The following is a 21,484-nucleotide window of genomic DNA, read 5'->3' on the forward strand; positions in this document are numbered from 1 at the left end:
AAATACTTCAGGACCAATACACCCCCACCAGAGAACCCCCGAAAGTGACATTCAAAGACCTGACACATCTGAGTCCGAAATGCGTTCACCACGCACACCAAATGTTTTTCTAATGCCAAGCATGGAGTTTGTATGTTCTAGCTGACAGCAATTTAACAACATACTAGAAGGGGAATTGGTCAAGTGGGTTGTATATATATTAAAATTATATTTACTATGGGCCAGATTTACGTAGAACTGCGGCGGCGTAACGTATCTTAGATACGTTACACCGCCGCAAGTTTTCATCGCAAGTGCCTGATTCACCAAGCACTTGCGATGAAAACTACGCCGGCGGCCTCCGGCGCAAGGCGGGCCAATTCAAATGGGCGTGTGCCATTTAAATTAGGCGCACTCCCGCGCCGGACCTACTGCGCATGCTCAGTTTCGCAATTCCCGTTGTGCTTTGCGCGCCGTGACGTAATTTTTTCGAACGGCGACGTGCGTAGCGTACTTCCGTATTCCCGGACGTGTTACGCAAACAACGTTAAATTTAAAATTTCGACGCGGGAACGACGGCCATACTTTATACAGCAATACGATTGCTATGTAAAGTTAGGGCAGGTCAAATAACGACAAAAATTGCGACGGGAAACTAGACTAGCGGCGACGTAGCGAACGCGAAAATCTGTCGTGGATTGCCGTAACTGCTAATTTGCATACCCGACCTTGGAATACGACGTGAACTCCACCCAGCGGCGGCCGCGGTATTGCATCTTAAGATCCGACAGTGTAAAACAATTACACCTGTCGGATCTTAGGGATATCTATGCGTAACTGATTCTATGAATTCTATGAATGTATAATTTATTATATTTATATTTAATATATCTATAAGAATGTATTATTGTATGCTATTTATAATTATATTTATATTTAAAAAGATTATGATGGAGAATTCCATATATTGTATCATTCATTTCATTTATATTTAATAACGTTATAATGATTTTTTAATTCTGAATGTTAATAATTGATTAAAAAAAATGTAATATGCATCTAACAATTTAGAATTTTATAAAATGTATAATGTATTATATCTATATTTAATATAGTTATAGTCATTTAGAATTCTATATAAATTAGTATTTTTTATATTTAGTTTAAATATATTTACAATCATTTAGAATTATATATATATATATATATATATATATATATATATATATATATATATATATATATATATATATATATATATATATATATATATATATAATGTATCAGTTATTATATTTATATTTAATATATCTATAAGAATGTATTATTGTTTGCTATTTATAATTATATTTATATTTACAAAGGTTATAATGATTTAGAATTCCATATAAAGTATCATTTATTTTATTTATATTTAATAAAGTTATAATGATTTTTTATTCTATATATTTAGAATTTATTAAAATTATTTTCAATATGCTTCTAACAATTTATAATTCTATAAAATGTATGATGTATTATTTCTATATTTAATATAGTTATAGTAGTATTTAGAATTCTATATATATAATCTTTTTTTTTATATTTAGTTTCAATATATTTATAATCATTTAGAATTCTATATATATTGTATCATTTATTATATTTATAATAATTTGTTATTATAAGCTATTTATATTTAAAAAGGTTATAATTTAGAATTCCACATAATGTATAATTTATTATATTTATATTTAATAAAGATATAATGATTTTTAAATATATATATTTATAATTTATTAAAATGATATTTATTATGCTTCTAACAATTTTGAATTATATAAAATGTATAATGTATTATATCTATATTTAATATGGTTATTGTCATTTAGAATTCTATAGAATTTATAATTTTTTTTATTTAGTTTTAATATATTACTAATGATTGAGAATTGTATGTAATGTATCATTTATTATATTTATAATATTATATTTATTTGTAATTTAGGTATAATAATTTATACTCCTATATAATTTATAAAATGTATATTTAATATAATTACACCAAATTTAAATTCTATAACTATAGCATTTATTACATTAATGATTAATATACTTATAGCTATTTCAAATTCTATATGTATATATATATAATGTATCTTTGTACGTTATTTATAATTATATTTATAGTTAAGATAGTTATAATAATGTATATAAACCTATTTCATTTATAATTCATATAATTATAACAATTTTGCATTCTATAAAATTTAGCATTTATTATATTAATATTTAATATAGTTATTTAGGGCCAGATTCACAAAAGAGATACGACGGCGTCTCTCCTGATACGCCGTTGTATCTCTCAGAGTATCTATGCGGCTGTTTCATAGAACCAGTTACGCATAGATATCCCTAAGATCCGACAGGTATAATTGTTTTACACTGTCGGATCTTAAGATGCAGTACCGCGGCCGCCGCTGGGGGGAGTTCGCGTCGTTTTCCAGTGTCGGTATGCAAATTAGCTTTTACGGCGATCCACGAAGGTACGCGCGTTCGTTACGTCGTCGCTAGTCGGTTTTTCCTGTCGCAAAGTTAGGCCTGATTTTTCATGGCTTAACTTTAGAAGAGCCATGTTAAAGTATGGCCGTCGTTCCCGGGTCGAATTTCAAATTTTTTATTTTTTTGCGTAAGACGTCCGGGAATACGAAAGTATGTTACGCACGTCGCCATTCAAAAAAACACGTCAGGGCGCCGTAATTTCACGCAATGCACGTCGGGAAATTTCCTAACGGAGCATGCGCAGAACATTCGGCGCGGGAACGCGCCTAATTTAAATGGTACACGCCCCATTTGAATTAGGCGGGCTTGCGCCGGACGTCTTTATGTTACTCCTCCGCAAGTTTATACTCAAGTGCTTTGTGAATCAACACTTACGAGGAAAACTTGCGGCGGTGTAACTTAAAGACGATACGTTACGCCGCCGCAGTTCTCTATGAATCTGGCCCTTAGACTTTTATATATAAAAAATATATATATGTTTAATATATTTATAATAATTTATAATTGTATATAATGTATCATATATTATATTTATATTTCATAAATTTCTAATAATGTATCATATATTATATTTATATTTCATAAATTTCTAATAATGTATCATTTAAGATAGTTATAATAATGTATAATTCTATATCATTTATAATTAATATAATTATAACAATTTTGCATTCTATAACATTTAGCATTTATTATATTAATATTTAATATAGTTATATAGACTTTTATTAAAATATATATATATATATATATATGTTTAATATATTTATAATAATTTAGAATTGTATATAATGTATTATTTATTATATGTATATTTAGAATTATTAAGACTTCTATATACTGTAATGTATTATTTTTATAGTCATTTGGAATTGTATATAATGTATATATATACATTGGTCCTAGGGGCAGATTCCTAGACAGTTGTTCTCTGCAACCTATAAACTCACAATATGGATTTTTTTCCCGTTTTGTACAGGCGGTGGAGCGAGAAACGCACTGCGCTGTGACCAGAACCCTCTCCTGCTCCTCCCTCTACCCAGATTTCTGGGTCACCCTGTTGTTGGGCTTCAAGGTAAGAGCAGAGCTGAGCCGAGACCCACACAGGGGGTCATAAAACATTTGTTACATGAATGTCAGAAGTAGACATGTGCAATTCGCATCGTTCCGAATTATTTTTTTTCGACAAAATTTGTTAATTCGGAAATATTCAAATGAAAGAAAAACCTGTTTAATGTATTTTTCCGAAATGTAAAAATTCTAAAATCCAAAAATGGGAAATTCGAAGATTTGGAAATTTGAAAATCCAAAAATTTGGAAATACAAAAAATTCCAAGATTCTGAGAATTTGTAAATCGGAAAATTTGAATATCCAAAAATAAGAACGAAAATCTGCAAATGAGAAAAACAGAAAATGAAAAAATCTGAAATAATCATAACTATTACATTTATAGGTTTTGGGATTTCCTTTCAAGTTTGGCTGTTAGTGAAAGTAACGAATACGAATTTATCTGAAGTTACGTATTATCCGAAAATAACAAATGCCGCATCTCAACGAATGGAACGTAACTAATTAATATTAATAATAATACCGTAAATACTCGAGTATAAGACGATTTTTTCAGCCCTTTTTTTAGGGCTGAAAATGCCCCCCCCCCCCCCGACTTATACTCGAGTCAGAGTACCTGAAGGGCTGCGGGCGTCCATTGTTTAAAAATCGCGGCTCCCCCCCCTGATCCCTTCCGTGATAGGCGTTCCCCAGCAGACACTGGCCCGGATTCAGAAAGAATCGTGTATCTTTAGGCGGGCGTAGCGCATCTGCTACACCGCCGTAACTTAGTCAGGCGAGTACCGTATTCAGAAAGAACTTGCGCCCGAAGTTGCGGCGGCGTAGCGTATATGGGCCGGCGTAAGCCCGCGTAATTCAAATGATCCAGGCAGTGGGCGTGTTTTATTACAATGAGCCGTGACCCCATGTAAATGAGTTGCCGATCGAACGGCGCATGCGCGCGCATGCTCAGAGTCACGTCGCAAATACTCCCCAAGATACGTCGGCTCAATGCTTTGTCGACGTGAACGTAACTTACGCCCAGCCCCATTCACGTACGACTTACGCAAACGATGTAAAATACAACGCTGTTCCGACTCCCATACCTTAACATGACTTACCCCTGCTTTATGAGGGGTAAAGTTACGCCGGACCGACGCCTTAGGTAAACGGCGTAGCTAAATCCGACGGGCGCAAGTACGTTTCTGAATCGGCGTATCTACCTCATTTGCATATTCGATGCGGAAATCTACGGAAGCGCCCCTAGCAGCCAGCGTAAATATGCACCCAAGATACGACGGCGTAAGAGACTTACGTCAGTCGTATCTTGGAGCGAATCAAACGTAAATGCCTTTCTGAATAGGCGTAAAGATGCAACGGCGCAGATTTGGACTTACGACGGCGTATCTGAAGAATCTGAATCTGGCCCACTGTGTTCAGTGTTCCGCCTATCACGGACGTCTTTTCATCCTCGGACAAGAGACTGTCCGTGATTGGCGGAACACTGAACACAGTGTCTGCTGGGAAACCGAGTCCAAGGATGAGAAGACGTCCGTGATAGGCTGCTGGGAAACACATATCACGGAACGGGACCAGGAGGAGACCGCGACTTTTAAACATTGAATGGACGCCTGCAGCCTGTAAAAATTTCAGGTACACTGACTCGGGCACAGGGAGACTACAATGGGCACAGTGAGGTGGCAATGGGCACAGTGACGTGGAAATGGGCACAGTGAGGTGGCAATGGGCACAGTGAGGTTGGGCACAGTGAGGTTGGGCACTGGGCACAGTGATGTTGGGCACAGTGAGGTGGCAATGGGCACAGTGAGGTTGGGAACAGTGAGGTTGGGCACAGTGAGGTGGCACTGGGCACAGTGAGGCTGGGCACAGTGAGGTGGCACTGGTCACAGTGAGATTGGGCACAGTGAGATGGCAATGGGCACAGTGAGGTGGCACTGGGCACAGTGAGGTTGGGCACAGTGAGGTTGCAATGGGCACAGTGAGGTTGGGCACAGTGAGGCTGCAATGGGCACAGTGAGGCGTGCAAATGGGCATTGTCGACCCTCTTTTACGCTTACAGTGGCTGCGGCATTCCCACCCTAGGCTTATACTCGAGTCAATAAGTTTCCCCTGGTTTTTGGTGTAAAATTAGGCACCTCGGCTTATATTCGGGCCTCCTACTCGAGTATATACGGTAATACAGGTAATAGAAACGTCTTATTATTATTAATTAGTCACATTCCATTCGTTTAGATGCGGCATTCCTTATTTAGGATAATTCGTAATTACGGATAAATTCGTATTTGTTGCGTTCACTAAACAGCCAAATTTAAAAGGAAATTCCAATACCTATCATTTAATAGTTAGCTATTATTAGTATTTCGGAAATTTTGAATTTTCATTCTTTCGGATTTTCGAATTTCCAAATTTTAGATTTTCCAGATTTTAGAGTTTCCGAATTTTCGAATTAATGAATTTATTCAAAATAACGAATTTTGATCATAACGAATGACCCAAATAAACAAACAAACAAAAAAAAAAAAAGGAATTTTTTAGCAGCGCACAAGTCAAGTCAAAAGTATTCCTATAGCTAACAGAAATGTTAGGGTAATTGCTGTATCAGCGCCATCTAGTGGCCACAATTCAGTATAGTTTTCTCATTGAGGTATTTCAATATAACACCAGGGGCCAGATTCACAAAGAGATACGACGGTGTATCTACAGATACACCATCGTATCTCTGACTTACACTGGTCCTATCTAATTTAATAGTTATTATTAGTTTAGTTAGTTATTTCAGATTTTCAGATTTTCACATTTTCGGATTTTCGAAAATTTCCAAATTTTCTATTTTCAGATTTTCGAATCTTCGCAGTTCCCCACTAGAGCAATTCTTACCCCCTGCTGCCCCCCCAAATTTTCCCTCCCAAATTCGAAAATCCTAAAATAAGAACAAAAATCCAAAAATCCAAAAAAATAACTAACTAACTAATAATAACTATTAAATTATAGGTATTGGAATTTCCTTTCAGATTTGGCTGTTAGTGAACGTAACGAATACAAATTTATCTGAAGTTACGAATAATCTGAAATAACAAATCCTGCATCTAAACAAATTGAACATAATGAATTAATAATAATATATAATAATAATAAAATCTAATATAATAATAATATTATTATTGTTTATCATTATTAATTAGTTACGTTCAATTCGTTTAGATACATGATTTGTTATTTCGGATAATTCGTAACTTCAGATAAATTCATATTCGTTACTTTCACTAACAGCCAAATTTGAAAGGAAATTCCAATACCTATAATTTAATAGTTATTATTAGTTTAGTTAGTTATTTCAGATTTTTACATTTTTGGGTTTTCAAATTTTTGGATTTTCGAATTTCCAAATTTTGGATTATCAGATTTCCGAATTTTTCGAATTTCCGAATCTTCGCAGTTCCCCACTAGAGCAATTCTTACCCCCTGCCGCACCCCCAAATTTCCCCTCCCAAATTCGAAAATCCCAAAATAAGAACAAAAATCCGAAAAAATAACTAACTAACTAATAATAACTATTAAATTATAGGTATTGGAATTTCCTTTCAAATTTGGCTGTTAGTGAACGTAACGAATACGAATTTATATGAAGTTACGAATAATCTGAAATAACAAATTCCGCATCTCAACAAATGGAACGTAATGAATTAATAATAATATATAATAATAATAATAATAAAATATAATAATATAATAATAATAATATTAATCAATAATAATAAAATAAAATAATATAATATTAATAATAATAATAATAAACAATAATAATATAATATAAAAATAATAATATTATTATTATTTTTATTATTATTATTGTTTATTATTATTATCATTATTAATTAGTTACGTTCCATTAATTTAGATGCGGGATTTATTATTTCGGATGATTTGTAACTTCGGATAAATTCGTATTCCTTACATTCACTAACAGCCAAATTTGAAAGGAAATTCCAATACCTATAATTTAATAGTTATTATTAGCTAGTTAGTTATTTCAGATTTTCACGTTTTCGGGTTTTCTAAGTTTTGGATTTTCAGATTTTTGTGCTATTTTTCTGATTTTCTGATTTTTTTATTTTCGAATTTCCAAATTTTCGATTTTCAGATTTCCGAATCTTCGAAGTTCCCCACTAGAGCAATTCTTACCCCCTGCCGCCCCCCCAAATTTCCCCTCCCAACATAAACGCTCTCCACCCCCCAACTCACACAATGCCATAGTGCCCAGGGCAGGGATGGACTGGCCATTGGGACTACAGGGAGTTTCACGGTGGGCCGATGGCTTAATGGGCCGGCATCAGTGACAGCAGACCGCCGCCCCCCTCCGCTCCTCTGTCTCTCCTTTTGCGCAGCGCTCACCTCCTCTCCCTCACCTGGGGGGAACAGAGAAGCAGGGGGAGGACCAGAGGAGCAGGGGGGACGACAAAGGAGCACGGGGGGAGGGGACAGACAGCTGACTCAACAGTCATGGCCTGGGAGTTTCTCACTTCTGCCTAATCTTGTCCCATAAGGGGGGGGGCATCGAACTGATTCTTTGCCCCGGGTGAAATAATGTCTAGCTTCCCCACTGGTACTGCCTATAAAAGTACCAGTACCAGCCGCTCTACTCTAATAAAGTAAAACGGCTAGTGGCTAGTGAAGGGGGAGAGGGGGCTTGGGTGGCCAGGGGGGGGGGGGGCAGGAGTTGTCCGGCCGCCATGGGAGAGACCTGTCAAAGTGGGCCAGTCTGGATGAAGTCCAGGGCCAAATTTTTGTCCCAGTCCAGCCCTGTCCAGGGCAGCTTCCCCTCCTGCCCCCCCCCCCTGCCATCCCGACCCCAGCAGAAGAATGAAATGTGCCCCCGTGGTTTATAGAGTCCCTGAAGCAAAGTTGTGACTTTCGGTATACTTTCTGGTTTATTTCAGGGTGTTTTCCTGGTCTACGGAAGTTACTTGGCCGGCCTGACCAAGAACATCAGCACCCCTCCGGTGAACCAGTCCCTGGTCATCATGGTTGGCGCCACCTTTGTGATCGTGGGCACCGGGGTTGTGCTCTTAGTCACTCGATTCTTCCACTCCTGGCCCAACTTGGTCTACGGGGTGACATCCGGCAGCATCCTCATCTGTACCACCACCATCAACTGCCTCGTCTTCATCCCGCAGGTACCGGCAAAGAACCCCCGGGAGGGCCCTCCTAACCCTCCTGGATTGTAACTCTGCTGCCCCCCTATTGTTTTATAAAGCGCCAAGCAAACCGTTGGTGCCATGCAAATCCTGTATAATGATAATAATTGTCGGGCCCTTTCTCCCCCCCACGGGATCATTAGTATAAAAATAAAAGTTAAAAAGTAACTCCACTTTTGTTCTGTACATGGCAGAGATTTTACAAACTTTGTAACTGATTGTATCCTTTTTGTATAAAATGTAAATATATGTAGTGTATCTGTTATTGGCAGAATGATGTATTGCTTGTATCATTCATCAGTTATAAGCATCATAAAGACTGGATCCTGAAGAAGCCCGTTCTGGGTAAAACGCGTCGATCCAATCACTCTTCGTTCTTGCTTGATGTTGTGATGTCTCTATTATACGCTGAGAGCGCCTACTATGGCCCGAATTCACAAAGGAGTTACGACGGCGTATCTCCAGATACGCCGTCATAACTCTGAGTGTGAGGCGTCGCATCTCCGCGCCTGATTCATAGAAGCAGATACACCTCACAGTTGCCTGGATATGAGCGGCGTAAGTCTCCTACGCCGTCGTATCTTAGGGTGCATATTTACGCTGGCCGCTAGAGGCGCTTCCGTATATTTCCGCGTAGAATATGCAAATTAGGTAGATATGGCGATTCACGAACGTACGTGCGCCCGGCGTATCAAGATACGTCGTTTACGTAAGGCGTCGGAATGGCGTAATGTTACCCCTCATAAAGCAGGGGTAAGTCATGTTAGGTATGGACGTCGGAAACGTCGTTTGCGTATGTCGTCCGTGAATGGGGCTGTGCGTGGGTTACGTTCACGTCGCCTAAGCATTGAGCGGGCGTAATTTACTTTGAAAATTCAACGTGATACTGAGCATGCGCGCGCATGCGCCGTTCGTTCGGCCATGCATCTACATGGGGGTCACGCTTAATTTAAATAAAACACGACCACGACCTGACTACTTTGAATTACGCGCACTTACGCTGACCCATTTACGCTACGCCGCCGTAACTTAGGACGCAAGTGCTTTGTGAATACTGCACTTGCCTCTCTAAGTTGCGGCGGCGTAGCGTAAAGAAGATACGCTACGCCTGCACAAAGTTACGCTGCCCTACGTGAATCTGGGCCTATGTGTTTTTAAACTACATTAAAAAAAATTAACCGCTTGCTGCCTGTGCTATAGCCGAAAAAAGATGGCTACAGCGTGGGCTTTCAATGCCGGGAGGGCGTCCATGGGCGCCTTACCACGATCAGGCTGCCTGTGAGCCCCAGGGGGAGCATGGCATGCTCTGTGATTCGCCGTGTTCTTCAGACTCAGCGGATCACAGATTGGGGTGAAGGTCCAATCACAGTGGGCCCTTTACCACGTGATCAGCTGTCAGCCAATGATAGCTGATCACAGAATGTAAACACAAGCCGGTTATTGGCTTTTCTCGCCTCACACTGACAGCATGAGGAGAGAAGAAGAGAGCCGGTAACTGGCTCACGTTAGGGACATGTGCCCTGATAACCAGTGCAGTCCCAACAGTGCCCACCAGTGCTGCCAATTAGTGGCACCTATTAGTGCCCATCTGTGCCACCCCATAGTGCCGCCTATCAGTGCCCTTCATTGTCACTTATCAGTACCCATCAGTGCAGCCTCACCAGTGCCCATCATTGCCACCAATCAGTGCCCAACGGTGCCTCCCCATCAGTGCCGCCTATCAGTAGCCATCAGTGCCACCTATCAGTGAAGCCTCACCAGTGCCCACCAGTGCCGCCTCATCAGTGCCCATCAGTGTCACCTATTAGTGCCCATTGGTGCCTCCCCATCAGTGCTGCCTATCAGTGCCACCTTTCAATGCCCATCAGTGCCACCTATCAGTGCAGTCTTGCCAGTGCCGCCTCATTCAGTGCCCATCATTGCCACCTGTCAGTGACCATTGGTGCCTCGCCATCAGTGCCGCCTATCATTGCTACTAGGGTTGTCCCGATACCACTTTTTTAGGACCGAGTACGAGTACCGATACTTTTTTTCAAGTACTCGCCGATACCGAATACCGATACTTTTTTAAAAATGTCCCCCCACAAATGCCGCCATGTCCCCCCACATATGCAGCCATGTCCCCCCACAGATGCAGCCATGTCCCCCACATATGCAGCCATGTCCCCCCACATATGCAACCATGTCCCCCCCATATGCAACCATGTCCCCCCCATATGCAACCATGTCCCCCCCATATGCAGCTATGTCCCCCCCATATGCAGCCATGTCCCCACACATATGCAGCCATGTCCCCACACATATGCAGCCATGTCCCCCATATATGCAGCCATGTCCCCCCACATATGCAGCCATGTCCCCCACATATGCAGCCATGTCCCCCCACATATGCAACCATGTCCCCCCCATATGCAACCATGTCCCCCCCATATGCAACCATGTCCCCCCCCATATGCAGCCATGTCCCCCCCATATGCAGCCATGTCCCCACACATATGCAGCCATGTCCCCACACATATGCAGCCATGTCCCCCATATATGCAGCCATGTCCCCCCACATATGCAGCCATGTCCCCCATATATACAGCCATGTCCCCCATATATGCAGCCATGTCCCCCATATCCCCCATATATACAGCCATGTCCCCCATATCCCCCATATATGCAGCCATGTCCCCCATATCCCCCATATATACAGCCATGTCCCCCATATATGCAGCCATGTCCCCCATATATGCAGCCATGTCCCCCATATCCCCCATATATACAGCCATGTCCCCCATATCCCCCATATATGCAGCCATGTCCCCCATATATGCAGCCATGTCCCCCCATATATGCAGCCATGTCCCCCACATATATGCAGCCATGTCCCCCACATATATGCAGCCATGTCCCCCACATATGCAGCCATGTCCCCACACATATGCAGCCATGTCCCCATACATATGCAGCCATGTCCCCACACATATGCAGCCATGTCCCCCATATATGCAGCCATGTCCCCCCATATATGCAGCCATGTCCCCCATATCGCCCAGAGGCGATTAAGTTTGCATGTGCTGCGCTATATAAGTTTTTCATTCATATGCAGCCATGTTCCCCATTTCCCCCATATATGCAGTCATATCCCCCATATATGCAGCCATGTCCCCCCCATATATGCAGCCATCTCCCCCCCATATAAGCAGCCATGTCCCCCATACCTAGATGCTGCCGGGCCGCCGCATAGTTAATACGGGCGGGGAACATTACAGCTTTCATTTGAATAGCTGTAGTGTTTCCCGCCGTGCCGCGTATAGACACTCCCCCTTGCTCGGGATTGGACAGATCACCCGTCCAATCCCGAGCAAGGGGGAGTGTCTATACGCGGCGCGGCGGGAAACACTACAGCTATTCAAACGAATGCTGTAATGTTCCCCGCCCGTATTAACCAAGCGGCGGCGGTGTTGCGGCGGGATGCGGCGTTGCGGCGGTGGGGGATTTGAGTATTTGGCCAGGCATTGGGGGCATTTGCGGGAGTACGAGTACTCCCGCAAATACTTGGTATCGGTCCCGATACCGATACTAGTATCGGTACAACCCTAATTGCTACCTATCAGTGCAGCCTTGCCATTGCTGACTCATCAGTGCCCATCATTGCCATCTATCAGTGCTTATTGGTGCCGCCTATCTGTGCCACCTTTCAGTGCCACCTATCAGTGCAGCCTCACCAGTGCCCATCAATGCCACCTATCAGTGCCCATCAGTGCTGCCAATCAGTGACCATCAGTGCCTTCCCATCAGTGCCGCCTATCAGTGTCCATCAGTGCCACCTATTAGATCTGCCTCATCAATGCCCAACAGTGCAGCCTCATCAGCACACATCAGTGAAGAAGAAAATGTACCTGTTTACAACATTTTATAACACACTATGAATTTCTTTTTTTTTTACTTTCGGTCTTTTGTTGTTTGCTTAGCAAAAAAAATAAAAACCCCAGTGGTGATTAAATACCACAAAAAGAAGGGTAGATATGTGAGAAAAAAATATATATATATAAATGTCACATGTGTACAGTGTTGCATGACCGCGCAATTGTCATTCAAAATGCAACAGCTGAAAATTCGACAGCAAGGGGGTAAAGGTGCCCAGCAGGCAAAGTGGTTAACGTGTAAAATAAACATTACTCTTTTAAATAACATAATTCATTTCAGTAGTACTGTTAGGCACTTCAAAAGCCCCCCTTTCATTCCTTCCTTCCTTAATTCTATAATTATCGATCAGCTGCTGCACCTGCAGGGCTCCATTGAGGACAGCGGCAGGATCTGCATCCCCTTTAGATGTGGTTTCCCATTTGGGATTATCTCACCAAATCTTTATGTTGCAGGGGATGCCCAAAATCTGACTTGTATCTTAGGGTAGACTTCTGGGAAAATCAGCGAGCCAATCACACAAGCAGGAAATTACATGTCTGTGTACAGAGCGCCTCCAGGTGGCCATATTGCATTTTTATAGAAATTTCGATTAAAGGAAAGATCACTTTGTCTTGTGTAGTAATTGTATATGTTATATTGTTTTTTTTTTGTTTTTATTTGCTATTTTTTTCTCACAAAAGTGGAGTTACCCTTTAATCTTGAGTTGTTTCTCAGAATTGATTGGCTCATTGCCCACCGCCATTTTTTTTTTATGGCACATACCTTTTTGTGAGGTGGCTTAAAGAATGAACAAAGAAAAGATGTAGGGGGGCCCTGAGGTCCAAGACTATGGGGTTGCTACAAGAGATGGTCAGAGACTATGGGGTTGCTACAAGAGATGGTCAGAGACTATGGGGTTGCTACAAGAGATGGTCAGAGACTATGGGGTTGCTACAAGAGGTGGTCAGAGACTACGGGGTTGCTACAAGAGATGGTCAGAGACTATGGGGTTGCTACAAGAGGTGGTCAGAGACTATGGGGTTACTACAAGAGATGGTCAGAGACTATGGGGTTGCTACAAGAGATGGTCAGAGACTATGGGGTTGCTACAAGAGGTGGTCAGAGACTACGGGGTTGCTACAAGAGATGGTCAGAGACTATGGGGTTACTACAAGAGATGGTCAGAGACTACAGGCTTGCTACAAGAGATGGTCAGAGACTATGGGGTTACTACAAGAGATGGTCAGAGACTACGGGGTTGCTACAGGAGATGGTCAGGTACATAGGGGGCCCCACAATAATCTTGCATTACATCATACTTGCCAACTGTCCCGGATTTGCTGGAACAGTCATGCTTTTTACTAAACTGTCCCGGTATGGTCGTGTCCGGGAAAGCGTCCCAGAACCTATACAGTGCCCTCCTGATCCTAGCGTTGTGCCCTTCTGATCCCCCCTATACTGTGCCCTTCTGTATTCCCCCTGTACTGTGCCCTTCTGTATTCCCCCTGTACTGTGCCCTTCTGTATTCCCCCTGTTCTGTGTCCTTCTGTATTCCCCCTGTACTTTGCCCTTCTGTATCCCCCATACTATGCCCTTCTGTATTCCCCCCTGTACTGTGTCCTTCTGTATTCCCCCCTGTACTGTGCCCTTCTGTATTCCCCCTGTACTGTGCCCTTCTGTATCCCCCCCTGTACTGTGCCCTTCTGTATCCCCCCCTGTACTGTGTCCTTCTGTATTCCCCCCTGTACTGTGCCCTTCTGTATCCCCCCGTGTACTGTGCCCTTCTGTATCCCCCCCTGTACTGTGGCCTTCTGTATTTCCCCCTGTACTGTGCCCTTCTGTATTCCCCCTTGTACTGTGCCCTTCTGTATCCCCCCTGTACTGTGCCCTTCTGTATTTGCCCTGTACTGTGTCCTTCTGTATTCCCCCTGTACTTTGCCCTTCTGTATCCCCCATACTATGCCCTTCTGTATTCCCCCCTGTACTGTGTCCTTCTGTATTCCCCCCTGTACTGTGCCCTTCTGTATTCCCCCTGTACTGTGCCCTTCTGTATCCCCCCCTGTACTGTGCCCTTCTGTATCCCCCCCTGTACTGTGTCCTTCTGTATTCCCCCCTGTACTGTGCCCTTCTGTATTCCCCCCTGTACTGTGCCCTTCTGTATTCCCCCTGTTCTGTGTCCTTCTGTATTCCCCCTGTACTGTGCCCTTCTGTATTCCCCCTGTACTGTGCCCTTCTGTATTCCCCCCTGTACTGTTCCCTTCTGTATTCCCCCTGTACTGTGCCCTTCTGTATTCCCCCTGTTCTGTGTCCTTCTGTATTCCCCCTGTACTGTGCCCTTCTGTATTCCCCCTGTACTGTGCCCTTCTGTATCCCCCCCCTGTACGGTGCCCTTCTGTATTCCCCCTTTACTGTGTCCTTCTGTATCCCCCCTGTACTGTTCCCTTCTGTATCCCCCTGTACTGTGCCCCCCCTGTACTGTGCCCTTCTGTATCCCCCATGTACTGTGCCCTTCTGTATCCCCCTGTACTGTGCCCTTCTGTATCCCCCTGTACTGTGCCCCCCCCATGTACTGTGCCCTTCTGTATCCCCCTGTACTGTGCCCTTCTGTATCCCCCTGTACTGTGCCCCCCCCCCTGTACTGTGCCCTTCTGTATTCCCCCTGTACTGTGTCCTTCTGTATTCCCCCTGTACTGTGTCCTTCTCTATTCCCCCTGTACTGTGCCCTTCTGCCCCCCTGTACAGTGCCCTTCTGTATCCCCCCTGTACTGTGCCCTTCTGTATTTCCCCTGTACTGTGCCCTTCTGTATCCCCCCTGTACTGTGCCCTTCTGTATCCCCCCTGTACTATGCCCTTCTTTGCCCAGGGGCCCCATGATGCTATTAAGACGGCCCTGCCCTAAGGGAAAGTACACCTTGTGCCTCTCAAAGTACAGAGGGCTCCCGTTATTTTAAATAAAAAGCCCATTTATTCTCCATTTGAAGCCTGTGTGATTGGGTGACAACGTAGGGGCACATTTGGGTGAGCGTTGTCACCCTATAACAGGAAGTGCCTGAAAAAAAAGGGGGAGGGGGGGTCATGGCAGGATTGCCAAGTGTTACTTTAAGGAGAACGAATGATCGGAAAATAAGAATAAGGGCTTTTGGAGTTACAATGTAGCAGCAACTGAGTATTTTTTTGTTCCTGTCTCTTCTAGCTGCTGCAATGGAGGCAGTTGAACGAGGAGCCCAGTCACACAAATGTCCACATGGCCAAATATTTCAACAGCCCCGGCAAAAGCATGAGGTCGATGTACAGCGAGGAGCAGATCTACCACCTGCTGGGCGAAAACACGTCCATGAGACGCCTGCTGACCGAGGTGATGACCGAGCGCCATACTCATCTATTGCCTTCTCCCATGCTTGCCTCCAGGACTTTTCCAGAGCATCTCGCAACCTATGGAACTCCCTACTCCAATCTGCCCGACTATCTCCTACTCTGTCCACTTTTAGACGATCCCTGAAAACCCTTCTCCTTTCAGAGAAGCCTATCTCACCTCCACCTAGCACCTGTACTTCCACATTCTCCAACTGCCCATCCCCCATAGTTATTACCTTTAGTATCACTTGACCCTCCCTTTTAGATTGTAAGATTGGGGCCCTCTGATTCCTCCTGTATTGAATTGCATTACTGTCTGCCCTCAAGCGCAAACTGTTGGCGTGATTTAAATCCTGTGTAATAATCAATGGCGGCTGGTGCTCTATTTTTTTTTTTTTGGGAGGGGCAGCAAACGGTCGCTCCCGGCCAATCTGGTCTTAGGACACGCTTCCTGTCCTGATTGGTGGCCGGGAGGAGAAACAGGAAGACAACAGCGAATCACTAATGTCTAATGTCACAAGTGGGTGGGCTCGGGGCGCAGTGCTCTGCACCCCCAAGCCCCTTATGGACCGGCTGCTGCTGGTAATAATAATAACCCTCCACACTCCTCTACTGTACATACTGCCCCCATCAATCCCTCCACACTCCTCTCCTGTACATACTGCCCCCATCATCCTCTCCACACTCCTCTCCTGTACATACTGCCCCCATCATCCCCTCCACACTCCTCCCCTGTACATACTGCCCCCCATCATCCTCTCCACACTCCTCTCCTGTACTTACTGCTCCCATCATCCCCTCCACACTCCTCCCCTGTACATACTGCCCCCCATCATCCTCTCCACACTCCTCTCCTGTACTTACTGCTCCCATCATCCCCTCCACACTCCTCTCCTGTACATACTGCCCCCATTATCCCCTCCACACTCCTCCCCTGTACATACTGCCCCCCATCATCCTCTCCACACTCCTCTCCTGTACTTACTGCTCCCATCATCCCCTCCACACTCCTCCCCTGTACATACTGCCCCCCATCATCCTCTCCACACTCCTCTCCTGTACTTACTGCTCCCATCATCCCCTCCACACTCCTCTCCTGTACATACTGCCCCCATAGTCCCCTCCACACTCCTCTCCTGTACTTACTGCCCCCATAATCCCCTCCACACTCCTCTCCTGTACATACTGCCCCCATCATCCCCTTCACACTCCTCTCCTGTGCATACCGCTCACTGTGATACCCTCCACACTCCTCTCCTATAGGTATCTCAGCTATTCTAAATATAGCACTTGTAAAAAAAAGTGTCCCTGAAAATATTATATAGTGGAAAAAGTGGCTGATATGTCCTTATAAGATAAGGCACCTCATCCCAGTAAATTTCAAAAGGAACAAGAGAATGGGGATTATTATTACGGGTTCCAAAGTGACTCAATACAAATTATAATGAGAAATCGCAAATTTTATTACATAGAACTAAGTACACATAGAGCAATTTTACAGTTATTAGTTCTCATAAGGATTAAAAGTGGAGCATTTGACAGCAGGTCAAGTCTTCCCTACTAGTTTCGCCAAGACGTTGGCTTCATCAGGGAAGTGGGACGTGACCGATATATATATATATATATAGCTCTACAATGAAAAAAGAACATTCATTTAGAAATCATGATAACAGTATACTAAATGAATGTTCTTTTTTCACTGTAGAGCTATATATATATATATATATATATATATATATATATATATATATGTCATGTCCAGAGGCGTAGCTTGAAGCTTGTGGGTCCCGATGCACAGGTTGACCTGGGCCCCTGGGCTGTTCTCACCCTGTGCTCCTCTCCATTCAGGAAACGGCTCACAGCTTGTCCCCAGCCAATGAGAACAGAGGGTTGTGGACCGTGGAAGGAAAAGTGGAAGCCCAGTACTGGAGCGTGGCCCTTGGGTAGATCGGAGCTGGACTTTGTGGAGGATATGCCAATATGACAGGGGGGCTGCAGGGGCCCCCTGGAGCTAGGGGTGGGGTCGCGATTGTGACCCCTGCAACCTCTTATGCTACGCCCATGGTCACATCCCACTCCCCTGATGAAGACAATGTCTTGGCGAAACTAGTAGGGCAGACATGACCTTCTGTCTATTGTAATATGCTCCACTTTTAATCCTTATGAGACCTAATAACTGTAAAATTGCTCTATTTCTACTTCTACTTCTAGAACATTCAGAGGTTGCTCTTTAATTAGGGAAATTAGGCGGTCGCCTAAGGCCTCGCACTCACAGGGGCCTCGCGGCTGCCTAACTTACCCAATGCATCACCCCAGTTTTGAGGGGACCTTAACGTTGCTGTACTCAGGCAGCGTTAAGAGCCCTGACTCAGGAACAGGGCCGCCAGCGCCCCTAACAACCAGTGAATATAAGAGACACCACCCCTTGTGACGTCAATGACCCAGCATGCCCTCAGTCAATGATGTCAAAAGGGGGTGGGTTCAGCAGGTGACATCATCGGGTGGCCCCCCGCCCCTTAGGTATTAAAGAGCAGGATCTGGGGGCCACCGTGTTAAAGGGGGCTGCCAGATTCCAATAAGCCCCCTGCCCACAGACCCCCACAACCACCAGTCAGGGTTGTGGGGAAGAGGCTCTTGTCCTTGAATTATTTTTCCCATGATGGGTGTGAGTGGGGCCCCATGTCAAGTTTGGCCTAAGGCCTCACAAAGCCTAGAGCCGCCTTTGAGAACATTCCCTTGTTCCTTTCAATAATAACTCATACTTTGAATCTAACTTGAATGTATCCCCTATGAACCTGCTCTTACCTCACCAAGTGCCAGATCTCTGCTGTGTTGAAAGCTGCTAACTCATTTTCTTATTGTTCCACAGAAAACCGCAGCGATCGACAGCCTACAGGAGCAAGTTACAAATGCAAAGGAAAAGTTAATGCAACTCCTAAAATCAGAATGCGGTGTAGAGATCACAGATGTGTCCATGCTGTCCACGTCTACGCTGACCATTCAGCAGCAAGTAGCTCCTGTCAGCGAGGCCACCAATGAGCCAGAGAGCCAGGAACCTAGTGACAAGGTGATGAACAACGACACAAATCTGGACCAGTGTCCTGATGAAGAAGGTGCTACAGAGTCAAACGATGAAAACCCCCAGCCACTTACAGAAGAGCCCCTGGAATCACAAGGCAATGACCTCCAGCCCACTGAATGCTCCACTCCAAAACCCGAGATTGGAATGCCCACATGCTTCGTGGAGAGCACCTCAAAACCTAAGAGCGAGAGCGCTGAAAAAGGTGCAGAAGGCACGTGCGAAGCTTGGGACCGGTTATCAAGGAAGATGAACTATGTGAGCACAGAGAAGTTGCAGGAGATTCTCAGGGAACTCAGTGTTGAAACGTTGTCGAAAGGTTGCCAGATATCTCCTGGAAGGCAGCGGCGCGCAAGCTACAGCGTCCACAGGGAGCCAACGGGGCATTCCACGGAAGGGTTCCGGAAGGTTAGCCTCAACTTTTCCCCATCCATGCCCCGAAGAAGGAGGGGGCTTGCCTACAGTCGTAGGAATGCTGGACCTTCCCCGCAGGCCCACAAGGAAATGCCCCAAGCAGACCAATGGTTCATTAACCAAGGTGCTAGAGACAGATGTGAAGGTGCAAGCACACACATGGAGGACACTCTAAATAACTTGGGTGAGACGAGGCTGGAGGAAACTATTGATGATCTTTCACAGCATCTTCCCTCTTCTCCAGCCAATATTATGGAACTAGGCGTTCAAATGGAAGGAACGAGGGTCCACGAAAATGGTGGTCTATGGATATCCACTGTATCAGACCCAACAAACTTTCCAGGGCGGCCTGGTCATATTGTAAACTGGATTCATGCGGGACAGGACACCTATGGGCCAATGAGGTTTCGATCGGAGTCTCCATTCTCCGAGTCGGACTCCAGTAGTAGTTCTGAAGAGACCTTTTGTCTCTGTCACCGGCCGTACTGCGATGTATGCTTTCCACATATGTGTGAGACCAGCGACACAGAAACAGAGTCCACCGATTATTTAAAAGATTGGCCAACCCATCTCACAGGTTCTCAGCTTGTTGTAAATTTTAAAGAAGACCTACAACCAACCTTTGTTTGACGTAGAAGTAGTGTGCTTGCACTGTCCTGTCACTCCTTGGGTTAAGGTTACCAGACTTTCAAAATTAGATCCAGAGAAACCCTACTGACCACGCCTACAAAAACCACAATCCCATTTGTAGCTGCACCTACAATTTCACATGTCCTGAAATACTTGGGAGTCAAAGGTCAGGATTAAGTAACACCCAAAGTTCAGAGGTCAGGATTAAGTAACACCCAGAGTTCAAAGGTCAGAATTAAGTAACTCCCAGAGTTCAGGTGTCAGGATGAAGTAACACAAAGACTTCAGGGGTCAGGAATAAGTAACACACAGAGTCCAGAGGTCAGCTTTAGGTAATGCCCAGAGTTCAGGGGTTCGGATTAAGTAATGCTCAGAGACCAAGGGTCAAGATTATGTAACTCCCAGAGTCCAAGGGACGGGATTAAGTAACGCCCATAATTCAGGGGTCAGGATTAAGTAACGTCCAGAGTACAGAGGTCAGGATTAAGTAATGCCCAGAGACCAAGGGTCAAGATTATGTAACTCCCAGAGTCCAAGGGACGGGATTAAGTAACGCCCATAATTCAGGAGTCAGGATTAAGTAACGTCCAGAGTACAGCGGTCAGGATTAAGTAATGCCCAGAGACCAAGGGTCAAGATTGAGTAACACCCAGAGTCCAAGGGATGGGATTAAGTAACGCCCAGAATTCAGGGGTCAGGATTAAGTAACGTCCAGAGTACAGAGGTCAGGATTAAGTATTGCCCAGAGACCAAGGGTCAAGATTAAGTAACACTCAGAGTTCAGGGGTCAGGATTAAGCAATGTCCAGAGACCAAGGGTCAAGATTAAGTTACGCCCAGAGTCCAAGGGCTGGAATTAAAGGGGTTGTAAACCCTTGTGTTTTTTCACCTATGCATGAAGGTGAAAAAACACCTTGCTATGTCTGGCCCCCAAGCCCCCCCCTGTTTTACTTACCTGAGCCCCGAATTTCCAGGGGTGTGATCTTGCGTCGCTCTCCCCATGGCTTCTCGGCTGTTCATTGGATAGATTGAAAGCAGCGCAGCCATTGGCTCCCGCTGCTGTCAATAAAATCCAATGACGCGGCCACTGGGGGGCGGGGCCGAGTCATACACTCTGCGGCTATGGATGCCGAGTGTATAACACAGGAGTGCGCCCGCAAGGTAACCCCCTCGGGATAGATTAAGTAATGCCCAGAGACCAAGGGTCAAGATTAAGTAACGCCCAGAGACCAAGGGCCAAGATTAAGTAATGCCCAGAGATCGAGGGTCAGGATTAAGTAATGCCCAGAGACCAAGGGTCAAGTTTAAGTAACGCCCAGAGTCCAAGGGT

General features: G+C 44.3%; 1 protein-coding gene across 1 annotated transcript in view; it reads left to right on the forward strand.

Annotated features, from left to right (window-relative positions):
• Positions 1–21,233, forward strand: part of GPR156 (G protein-coupled receptor 156) — a 36,344-nt gene extending 15,111 nt beyond the window's left edge. The window contains exons 6-9 of the mRNA XM_040339205.1: positions 3,500–3,595; positions 8,527–8,763; positions 15,872–16,033; positions 18,902–21,233. Of these exons, the coding sequence (XP_040195139.1) occupies positions 3,500–3,595; positions 8,527–8,763; positions 15,872–16,033; positions 18,902–20,155 (1,749 nt within the window). The 3' untranslated portion in view covers positions 20,156–21,233. The remainder of the gene's footprint in view (positions 1–3,499; positions 3,596–8,526; positions 8,764–15,871; positions 16,034–18,901) is intronic.
• Positions 21,234–21,484: the final 251 nt, after the last annotated feature.

This window comes from Rana temporaria, chromosome 2 (genome assembly GCF_905171775.1).
Source record: "Rana temporaria chromosome 2, aRanTem1.1, whole genome shotgun sequence".
Classification (NCBI taxonomy): Eukaryota; Metazoa; Chordata; class Amphibia; order Anura; family Ranidae; genus Rana; species Rana temporaria.